The following is an 11,151-nucleotide window of genomic DNA, read 5'->3' on the forward strand; positions in this document are numbered from 1 at the left end:
AGTACCTACTTATGCGTTACGATTTTTAAAACATTTTTTATAATATGTAAAGTAATGAAGGAATTTCAGTTATGTTAAAATAAACTTTAAAATGTTCCTCAAATTGTGGTTAACTTTTTATTAAACGTTCTTAATTATTTAGTTAAATATAGTTACTTTCTATATTTTACGCTTTGCACGACTTGCCATACTAGACGAACTTTTTTGCATCGGGTCTCGTATGTCATGTACAAAAATTTATATTAGCTATAATATAATGGCATTTAGAGAAAATACATGTGGCATATTTTCAATACGTTTTATTTTATTTCAACTTTCACTGAAAATAATAAAAGAAAATTTACATTTTATCTTTTATTAAGTGAGTAAGTAATTTTATTTAAAAAGTAAAACTACATACAATATTACTAAAGTCTACGCATAATAAACAGACGTCGGGCAATAAATGTCACTGACGGAAGAAATTTCCTCACAATGCAACCTTTTATCTATAAATGAAATTATTTGTTGCCTAAGCCTATTAATTTCTTGCAAAGAACAAAGTAAACTTAATACTATTTCTTACATATTTATTTTTTAAGGAAAGTAAATTATACTATTTTTTTTTGTATCTATTAAAAAATAAGATCTAAATATATAGTTTGATAATGTAAAACCAATTTAGTCTACAAAAAGTAAGATTTCTTATAAGAGATTGACAAAGCCACAAATATAACAAGCATTTACAAGTTTTTGAGATATCTTGTATGACCATATGGAAACGGATTGACTCATATGGAACATGGTGTAATGGTTGCAGCTCCTTACAAACATTGTGTAAGAAAAAATTTGGCGATTAAAAAGAGTGGCGGAGAGTTTATTGCCGGTTTTTCTCTTCCGTTCTACGCTCATGATTTGAGAACTGGCAGTAAATGTAAAAATATATGAATAAATGATTTTGCAACTTAACATAACTAAGCAATCAAAAATAAAATACAAAGTTAAGAGTCAAGTTTGAAGAGTTACATACAATTAATTTTTTAATAACAAAAGAGACCTATTGGCATTACTTATTTCAAAGAAAAAAATACAAAAATTAGGAGACTGAAACCAAATAAATTTTAATTCACAAGAATTAAATAATAAAATAAGAATATAGCCAAACAATGTAGCTATTGCAACTATTTTATAAGTTGACTCTTGACAGCTGAATAATAATTATATTAACTGTTAAGCCAACTAGATCTGCAAATGACTATCTTATTCATAGTATTATTAATTCCTGCGTCGTCCACGTCCACGCCCTCTAGTGATACGCTTTGATGGAGTCGGTGGTGGATTTTCGTCTTCTGACCTTACTTCACTTTTTATTTCGTTTTCTTCATCTGTTACTTCATTCTCTTTTTTAATAGATTTTGGCTGTTCATCAGCATCTTCCTTTTCTTTATCCTCCTTTTCGTTTATGTCAGCTGGGGCATCTTTATCTAAAAACAAAATAAATAATAATAGTAGCAGTAATTATTTGTTTAAAATTACCTCAATGACGAAATACTATATTAAATATAAGCTAATAAATATGGGATGATATAGACAAAAAGAAAATTATAGAAAAATACAAATTTGCAGCCTCAGAATAACGCATATACGTAACATGCGGTATTTAGTGGCATATTACAATAGTTATGATAATATTGTTACGAAGTTTTTTTAAATATTGTTGAAGATATCTACGGTATTTTATATCAGATCCCCTAGCCCGAAACAATATAAGATTTTGTTTGAAAATAATTGTTAATATATGTATTTGTATTAAATTTTCAGAGTACTAATTATTTAGAACTTGTTATTGTCACTGTCAGTTGTAGTTCAAAATAAAATATGAAAAACTCACCTTTGTCGACTTCCTGAAGTAGCTCGTCAACACTCTGCACCCAGTCTTCGAGATCGTCGGGTTTTGGTGATTCCGACTCCCCGATAGCCTCTCCCTCCATGTCGACGTCATCAGCTTTCTCCTCTACAATAAAGATTTTTATATATGTTATAATTAGAAAAGTTACTTTCAGATTTTCCAATACAACTCGTATTGGTTTAAGGCAAAATGCGATATCGTTTAAGTATAGTAATATTTCTTCTTTCCACTAACGGTGAGATTAGGAAAATATAAACAATCTTTTTCAAATATTGCCAGAAATTTTAATTCTTAATAAAATCATACTGTCAGAAATTACAGAAACGTAATATGATAAGTTCATTGCTATTTAGGGTTTTTTTAAGTATATCTTACCTTTGATCCTAACAACATCATGACCATTCTCAGCGGCTTCCTCGGAATCGTTATGCTCTGGAGAGGTCTTACGACGCTTCCAGTTTCCGGACTCCTCTATGTTGTGAGGACGCTTAAACGGCTCTCGAGTTTCCATAGTCTGCTGAAATTTTTAGTATTTTATTTACATGAGTGATAAGAACATAATATATACGACACAATTTTTCTGCGTTAATATTGTGAAATACATAAACACTTGACATCGGACATCGGAATTTAAAAAAATTTCTCGCCCACAAATCTGTTTATTTAACTACTAATGTAGAGTAACAATCACCCAAAACATTCGCAACTATCATCCTAATGGTGTACACATTCAACCTTCATAAGAGTATTTCAGTTTTAAAATACATACTATTTTTTAATTTATATAAATATATATTTTTTAATAAGTATGGAGTGTTTTAAATGTCATATGAATAGAGAAGGCCAAATAAGATAAGTTATGTTTATTCTATGTTGCAGTATGAAGAATTGAGAATCAATTATAGTAATAATTTACTCACCTCTTTACCACTCTTCTCATTTAGTAACCTGACGAAAAGCTGGTGGTGCCTCCAAGTACGAAGATGTACTTCGGCTGTTTCCTCGGAGTCAAGAAGCTTCTTGCAGAGTTGGCATTGGAAGCATTTGAATTCGGAAAGGAATGAACGGCCCACGCCACGTTCAGTGCTGAAAGTCGAAATACATAATGATTTTAGTCATGTTTGTTGCAACCAAGAAGCTAATACTCATTTTTTCTAGCTACGAGAACAGGGTGAGTTTTTGAGGTAAAAAAGAATGGAGTCGTTTGTTAATCTCTAGCTATCACATTAATTTCGGTTTCCTGAGGCATGAAATAGCTCTCTGACATGGAAAAGTAGATAAAACATAATAACGCACTGGCAAGATCCATAAATCTTTATCACAATTGTTTATATATTGTCTTGGTGCTTACCTATAAACAGGGTATTTGTCATCAGTTATGTTTGTAAGATCTTCACCCTCTGTGTAGTCTAGAATTGTGTCCTCCTTATCAATGCTTTCTTTCACTTTCTCTTCTTCATCTGCCTTTTCTTCATCACCATCAACCTTTTCTTTTTCCTGTTGAGTTTATGTTTAATTGAGTTAAGTACTGTAAATAATTTTATCTTTTTAACAAACAGTACTTTTACTGATTAACTAAACAATTTGTGGCAATATAAATACTATTTTTAGCAATTCTTGTAAAAATACCTGTCCTTCTTCTACTTCTTTTTCTGCCTTATCTTTTCCCTTGTCACCCATATGCTTCCGATTGCGCTGGCGGTCTCTATCGTCACGTAGGTACTGTTGCTCTGCTTGCAGGTTCGAAATCATCATTACTGAAATAGAAAGATTTTAAATAAACTTCATAATTATATTATTTAATAAATGTCACAATGTAGCTTTGTAACCTAAGTCAAAAAATCTGTTCATAGTATTGTCTTTTATTAACATAACTTTTACACATTTAATAAAACACTTTTTACGGATTATAGTTATGTATTATTGTATTTAAACTTATAATTATTTGGACATAATTTTAAGTTTAAATACAATAATACATAACTATAATCCGTAAAAAAGTGTTTTATCAAAAAATCTGTTTTCCATTCAACCCATTAGAAGATGGCCCTTGTATCTAATATTCTCATTGTCAGATTTCACTGCAATAACGGTGTCCTTGAGTATTCTATTATCCAACCGCATTGCCATGCCACTCTAAGAAAAATCTGTTTAGGCGTTCCAGTAAGTTTATCATTATACACTCCTGTCGCAATTTCAACATTGTAGTATGTGATTATTAGTTATTAACTTTTGATCCTATCATGACGATTTTCGGTGTTAATTCTAGTCTTTTTTATTATATTGCCGTATATTCGTGAATACTTAGATCTGTAGGAGCAAGCTGAACTTTGCTTCGCGTCAATAAAATCGTGCAGAGCAAGAAGTTTACCCTTAATGTAATTATCGTCCCAAATGAAGCATTTTCCATATTTCGTAATGGAGTGGATTATCCTGTATGATGCTAGGTAGATACCATATAATGAATAGTTCTGTAGTAAGTAATGCCGAGCTTAGTATGGATTCCTAAATAAGGTGGCATGTTGTTGCAGCCCACTACAAGATATGTTCAATCAATGGAAAGGGTACACAATGTGTCACAAACACTAAATGAATTACTCATACTATGAAAACCTATTTTCCCTAATTACTTTATCCTAATCAGCCTGGCGTTTATGTAATTTATTAAAAACTTTAGGAACTTGAAGTTTTTGTCAGAATGTTATAATTAGCATAAAAACAATTTTTTTAAACTGTTTTTGTATACTGTTTTGAAAGGCATTATCGGTAATTATATGTATGTTCTTAAAGAGTATAAATAAAATACGGTCACACATTGTACAGACGTCCACATCCGGCACCACTTTTTTGAAAACTTGTTTATGAGGTTTACTGTGCTCTTACATGAGTAATTCTTAGATGTAACAATTCACATTTTCTAAGAATTTTTACTGTTTAATTACAAATAATACTGGCCAGTTTTGGGGTAACTAAGCCTTGTTTTGCTTGTCCATCAGTGCTAATAAAGCCTTACCTGAGTCGCCAGCCTCATAGCGGCGTTGCGCTTCTCTACATATAATATTGCATCGATTGCGAATCTGTCTGTATTCTTCCCCATGCACTTGAGTTTTGTTTGCCTGGTAATTGGCTTTTAAAATCTTTTTCTTCTCTAATAATAACTTAATATCGTCCGTAAGCCAAGGAGCTGGATGGATTTTCTTTTTGTTACCTGTCAAAAAGATACCCTCCAGCTTGCTTTTAAAATATTATTCTTCAATTTTGTACACGCAAATCAGGACCATTCAAATGGGTTACTTGCAGTATCAATATAGGTATAAAAATTTGTATTTTTATATATAAATCCCAAAATCGATTATTGCACATACATTGCATTAAATAAAAGGCAAAATGTATATAGATATGTAGTGGAAATGTGTTTGGCTTATAAAATAACTCATTAAGGTCAAACATAGGCTTTATCAGTAGTGAAAAAATGGACAGTTTACCTTCAGGTTTTAGCTTTCCACTGACATCCTGCTTGTCCTGTATCATCCTAAGATGTTCTGGAGTCAAACGATGCTCATCCAGCTCAATTCTCGTAGGCATTTCCTTATGACAGGCAGTGCAGGTGGGGTGCAGATATTTCTTCAGCTTGCGGTGGCCGACAGTAGTGCGATGACCAGATCCATCTGCTGCATACATATCACACATAGCACAGTAGAAGTCGCGCGTCGGTTGCTGCCCCGATTTACGGTTGCGTTTCATGTCGCGAATCTGTAATGTTATATTACTATACATAAATTCCTAATTCCTTTTTAAAAATAATTGTTATGATTCTATAAGAAACTGCTTGATTTATAGTAGTAACTGTTAGTAAATTATAGATGGTTATAAATAGATAATTATTTAGCACTTTACAACAATACTCTTAAATAACATTACTGCTCAGTTAACAATAATGTTACAAGGCAAACAACATAAAAAGTACCTTAAACTCCTGCCTCATAGTATCAGCAGTCAAGGCATAGCTCTCAACTGTCTTTTGCATCATGATAGAGTGAGCCCGCCCACTTAAGTGATTTTCAAAAGATCTTCCATCCCACATACTCTTGTTACAGATATGGCACCTCAATAGTTGCTGATTAATATCATCATATCTGGTCTTTTGACTGTCTTTCTTTTCTTCTTGCTTGTCTTCCACTTTTTCAGTACCATCAGACTTCTCCTTTTCTTGCTCACTATATAAAACTTAAGATTTAAGTTTCTAAGTAAGTGACATTTTGGTAATAATATTGTATTATTTCAATTAGCAATTCATAGAATCTAATTTCAAAAAGCATATGCTCTGGGTGATCTCTACACACAGAGGTAAAACCGATTTGTCACTTACGCAGAAAATTTTGTTTTAACTGGTTAAGCTTATAAAATATTAAAAATGTTAATTATATGACCACTTCCCTAATATGAAGAATGCATTTTACAAAATTTATGGGCATTAAAATTTTGAGTACCAAAAAGTCCTGAAAAAACAATGTTTATACAAAAGAGTTTCAATTAACAGAAACCATTGTAACAGTTATTCTGTGAAGACATTTGAGTATCCAACAAAAGATATGCCTCAGAAGTAGTCTCCGAAAAGGAAACATGGTAATACTCCGGTGAACGTTGAAGTCGTGAATAATATAGTTTGGATTTGAAAGTCGGTGTTATCACCGGAAGGAAACTTGGGTTCCTTACCTCTCCTTGGGTTTATTTTTAGAGTCGGCATCCTTTTTCGGGAAACTCTTGTTTTGTTGCCTTTGCCCATCATTGGGCCTGAATGGCTTACGATTGCTGTTCATACGCTCACCAGAGCGGTTGTAATTTCCCGTTCGCCGGAAATTACCTTGATTGCCCATCTGAATGGAATTGAGGTTCCAAGTTAGTAAGAATAGCAAGCCACTGTGGGCTACAGAATAAAAAAGTAGAGACATGGTTGACAAAGCTGCTTGAAAACCTGTGTAGAAACTTGCAAAACCATTTAGATTAGTTAAAAAATTTAAAAATTAGCATTAGACAATTTATTGTTAAGACTATAAATATACCCATAATTAAGGGTAAGGCTATTGATTTAAAAATCAGATACTGTTCAACTTAGGTTTGAGACACTGAAAACTCCCCAAAAAGGCTGAAGTTTTGTAAAACCAATAACACTTAGAAGATCAGATCAAATGGACTTACCCGATTAGGTGGATATCCACGATCAAACCGTCCCATAGGTGGACCAAAATCACGACGAATAGGCATGTCAAGTAAAGACGGGACAGAGTTTTGACGGGGCTGAAGAAGATTGATGATGTTGCTCGCCAGGGCAAGAGTAGCTTCAGTTGAGCCACCAGTTATAGGTAACAAATTAGGAATATCGTTGCCTGGCGCTCCCCCCTGCCATGGTGACACACCCGGGCGAAAGTTCTTTCCTCGGTCGTTTCGCATGAAGTCCATACGCCGTCCACTGGGAGGAGGTCTTCGGTTGGCCATTTTAGCTGTAACGTTATTAACAAGGATGACGCAGGCATTATTTAAGAGTTAAATCGATATTTATATTTAAGAGCTAAAGCTAGATCGAAGATATTATTTGGATTATTTAATATTGTTTCGAAAAACCAATCAATAAACTAATTACGATGTTATTAAAGTACGGGTTCAAACAATAAAATATGTCCTATTTTTGCACTAATTTCACACATTAGTTTACAACCCAAAATGATGTACTTACGTTTAAGGTTTAATTACAAATATAAATTTGCACAAGAAAACATTAATATGTTCCGATGAATAGCAAAACGTAACCGTATAAAATTATTGATTCGATTACTGCTGAGAAGTGAGAGCGACGCCGAAAAGGAACTACAAATACAAAATGGTCGCCGGCGGCCGGCGGCCAGTGTGACCATTTCAAAAATAGTGAATCTGCCCGATATTGGCAAAAAATCTGCCAAAATCTGCCAAAGCTAACTCCAGAAAATGCCAAAAATATGCCATCATATTATAGCATGTAATGACATTGAAGACGGGTATGAATAAATAAAATACTACTATTCAAAGGAATTCCTTTATTATTCAACTATAAAAGTATCAAAACTTTCTCCGCACTCTTCATTTTCGTAAATTGATTTTGACGACATATTTTCAATCATATTCCTTGTTGGTTTAAAGGAGATACAGTTTCCATGTTCCTTTATACCTTCTTTTGTTGTTATTAACGCGGATACATGTTTATTTTGGAACCTGTTCCTTATTTTTGTTTTGTTCAAATTTACTTGGGAGAATATTCTTTCGCAAGAGGCATTTGACAATGGCAAAATTAATAGAGCTTTTGCAAAGTTTGCAATATTAGTATATTTTGGAGCTCCATTTGCATCACGCATTTTCCCAATCGCTCCCCAGAATTTATCCACACTTAAATTTGTACTGGTGCTACTCCCACCAGATTCCAACAAATCGGTTACACTTTTGTCAAATTTAATTTGTCGAAAATCGTCGTCAACTTTTTGAAGATTATTTTCATCTACTATATTGGGAAATTTATTTGCAATGTTTACTGTTGATACAAAATCTTTGTAAACAAAATTTTGCGGGTCTAAAAATTGTAAGTCTTTAAAAAGATTAGTCAGTGGCAAACGTGTTTTTAACTGATTACAGAGTTCAATAAAAAATGTTTGCATTCTTTGAAGGAAAGATTGAATTCCAGGTTTAAGACTAACATCTGCAGATAGACGACCGATTTCTTTACTAACGTTCACACCTAAATACAAATCTTTTAAAGGTAAAAAGTTGACGTTAGATTTTGGATCTATACAAAGTGGATCTGTGGTTTTCAAATAATTACCTTTCATATAACAACTCAAAAGGCTCATGTACACCTCGGAAATGTCTTTAAATGCTGTGTGGACTGTCGTATAATCTCCTTGAAATATAGTGTTCAGTTTGTTAACTGTTTGCAGTATATAATCCAAAGCATAAAAATAAAGTTTATATATCTTGTCATTCAAACTATTATATAAAAATTCAGCTGAAATATTTTTGTCTTCCAGAAACTGCGATTGAAAAAAAAGTTTGAGGGCATCCCATTGCTCCAAAATTCTTTTAATACATGCATGCAAACATAGCAGTGCCATTTTCAGTGCCAATAAAGTCTTGGAATTTAGCAAATTCCCTTTGCCTTTTACTACTATGTGCAAAATATCCATAAACCTCTTGCACTATTTGGTTAATAGCCCTTGGTAAAGAGTTTTTACTGGCGTGAGATACACACAAAGCAGTAGAATGACATACACACTTAATGAATATGCAATGGGGATTTACATATCTTATTTTGGCAATAATACCACCTTGTTCGCCAAACATAACGTTAGTAGTGTCAGCTCCGAAACCAATTGCATCGTTAATGTTAAGGTTAGCATTGATTAACGCCTTGGAAAGTGAATCGAACAAAGCTTGGGCTGATGCTCCTTGCAAGTCCACCAAAGTTAAACATTTTGTTTTTACCTGAAGATCTTTTTCGGAATAATATTTGGTAACAACTGCAAGCGTTGATGTGGTTGTTACAATTGTGGTCTAATCTATAACTAAGGAAAACATCGGTGTACGAGTTTTAATGTTTTCACATGATTTTAAATCGGCAAGCATCTCTGCTTCTAGCTCTGGCTTTAAAACATTATACGTTACCGCTGCTGCTTTAGTTCTCTTGCAGGAAAAGGACTTGGCAATTTCCGAATCGTGAAAACATTTTGAGATAATTTCACTTAAATGATCCATTAATCGGAACGGTAAATTATGTTCCACTAACATAGCACAGATATTAAGTTCTGCTTTTTTCACTTCCTCTTCTATTGGAGATTTCTTAAAAAACTGTTGCACCTGAAATAATTGTTTGATATTAGTTTTTCTAAACTTGCAATAGGTATCTATTGAAAACGTATTACATATTTACGTCTATTAAATATTTCCATTTATTGCAAAGTACTTACCGATGATTGGCCGCTATACCCAATCATATGCTTCTTATGTTTTTGGGATAACACATGTTCTTTTAACGAAGACAATCTTGTAACTAATTTACAATTGCAAGCTTTGCAAAACGCAACATCAGGATCCTCCTTTGCTCTGGAAATCCAGGACGAAAGCAAAGGATCTTGCTCCCATTCAGGTCGGTACGAACGCTCGTATTTTCTCTTCATCATGCACGGAATACACAACGCACTGACACTGCACCACAACGCCAAATGAGAATAACGTGGCAGTAGACAAAACAACAAACATTGTTTTGAACCTCGATCAGTTATATCATTAAGAAAATAAACCTTATTACTGATTCATTACCGTTCATAATCGTAAGGCGTACCTACATAAAAACAGAATAAACGGGGATTCCCGTGTTATCTGGCATAGGACAAAAGTTGCCACCTCAGTAAATGATTTCCTACCAAATAAATGCATAATAAAAAATAAAGGAAATAATAAGACAGAAAATTATAAGTATTCTAAGTAAATAGAATTACATACATTCAAACGTATTTAAAAAAAATTAGGATTTCTTTGAAATCTGCCAAATCCTGCCACTTTTTTAAATCGTCAGCTTGGTCTGCCAGGGTTAAAATTTAGGTACCAAATCTGCCCAAATGGCAGAAATCTGCCACAAATGGTCACCCTGCCGGCGGCGGCCCCGAGCAGTGTTGCCAACATTTATTTTTAAAAAGGCAGTAGAAACAAAATAGCAAGTGATAATTAGTCATAACTGATATTAAATTAAGTACATAAATTGGTTAATAATTTCGTAGGAACAATAGTTAAATCAACGTGTTAGACACATGACAAGTCACAAATTTAATAACTTACTGAACTTAACGAGAGCTAGGTTCTTAGTTTTTGGTATGAAATAAGATTCATAAGATATCACGCCTGTCACCAAGTAATTTATTTTCAAAGCCCGCTAGACCGCTTAAAAAGTTTATTTTAGGCCATTCAAATTTAAACAGTGACGAGTCTTGTGAGCCAAATGTATAGATTTTAAAAAACTTTAATATACTTACCACGGCAGAAATTCGGTACTCAGCATTAGTTTTATTAAGGTAAACTTCAAACTAATGTTTACTATAAACATTAAAAATGTAATTACATAAAATAAAAGTAAATAGTGAATAGGTACTTTATTATTGTCACATTGTGTCTGCGAGACAACCTTTGGCGCTAAACAGAAACAACGATATACAACATCACATGACAGTTATATAAAGCTTATCGTC

General features: G+C 33.1%; 2 protein-coding genes across 4 annotated transcripts; both read right to left on the bottom strand.

The window, feature by feature from the left end:
• Nucleotides 1-282: 282 nt before the first annotated feature.
• Nucleotides 283-7,782, bottom strand: LOC111000097 (zinc finger protein on ecdysone puffs). 3 transcript variants are annotated; one of them, XM_045632331.1, is made up of 12 exons: nucleotides 7,623-7,782; nucleotides 7,088-7,389; nucleotides 6,605-6,765; nucleotides 5,856-6,105; nucleotides 5,374-5,641; nucleotides 4,902-5,096; nucleotides 3,518-3,645; nucleotides 3,240-3,385; nucleotides 2,809-2,974; nucleotides 2,264-2,402; nucleotides 1,871-1,993; nucleotides 283-1,463 (listed from the first exon to the last, which is right to left on the bottom strand). In XM_045632331.1, the coding sequence occupies exons 2-12, from the start codon at nucleotides 7,382-7,384 to the stop codon at nucleotides 1,255-1,257; spliced, it is 2,082 nt and encodes a 693-aa protein (XP_045488287.1). In that variant the 5' UTR covers nucleotides 7,385-7,389; nucleotides 7,623-7,782; the 3' UTR covers nucleotides 283-1,254. The 3 variants fall into 3 exon arrangements, with proteins under 3 accessions (XP_045488287.1, XP_045488280.1, XP_022125514.2); XM_045632324.1 differs by having other exon boundaries at nucleotides 2,264-2,405; nucleotides 7,623-7,781; XM_022269822.2 differs by lacking the exon at nucleotides 4,902-5,096 and having other exon boundaries at nucleotides 2,264-2,405; nucleotides 7,623-7,778.
• A 162-nt stretch (nucleotides 7,783-7,944) lies between these two features.
• LOC123690069 lies at nucleotides 7,945-10,574 on the bottom strand. Its single transcript, XM_045632716.1, has 4 exons — nucleotides 9,877-10,574; nucleotides 9,496-9,766; nucleotides 9,212-9,429; nucleotides 7,945-9,108 (listed from the first exon to the last, which is right to left on the bottom strand). Exons 1-4 carry the CDS (start codon nucleotides 10,087-10,089, stop codon nucleotides 7,963-7,965), a joined length of 1,848 nt encoding a protein of 615 aa, XP_045488672.1. The 5' UTR covers nucleotides 10,090-10,574; the 3' UTR covers nucleotides 7,945-7,962.
• Between the last annotated feature and the right edge of the window lie 577 nt (nucleotides 10,575-11,151).

Source organism: Pieris rapae, chromosome 2 (genome assembly GCF_905147795.1).
Source record: "Pieris rapae chromosome 2, ilPieRapa1.1, whole genome shotgun sequence".
Classification (NCBI taxonomy): Eukaryota; Metazoa; Arthropoda; class Insecta; order Lepidoptera; family Pieridae; genus Pieris; species Pieris rapae.

Bases quoted from the DNA above. Each gene is read 5' to 3' on its own strand.
- LOC111000097 (XM_045632324.1), bottom strand. From the start codon at position 7,384: ATGGCCAACCGAAGACCTCCTCCCAGTGGACGGCGTATGGACTTCATG. The intron at 1,994-2,263 runs GTAAGATATACT...TCTTTATTGTAG, and splicing joins TGATGTTGTTAGGATCAAAG to AGGAGAAAGCTGATGACGTC. The intron at 1,464-1,870 runs GTGAGTTTTTCA...TTTTGTTTTTAG, and splicing joins ACTTCAGGAAGTCGACAAAG to ATAAAGATGCCCCAGCTGAC.
- LOC123690069 (XM_045632716.1), bottom strand. From the start codon at position 10,089: ATGATGAAGAGAAAATACGAGCGTTCGTACCGACCTGAATGGGAGCAA. The intron at 9,767-9,876 runs GTAAGTACTTTG...CAATTATTTCAG, and splicing joins GGTATAGCGGCCAATCATCG to GTGCAACAGTTTTTTAAGAA. The intron at 9,109-9,211 runs GTAAATCCCCAT...TTAACCAAATAG, and splicing joins TTATTGCCAAAATAAGATAT to TGCAAGAGGTTTATGGATAT.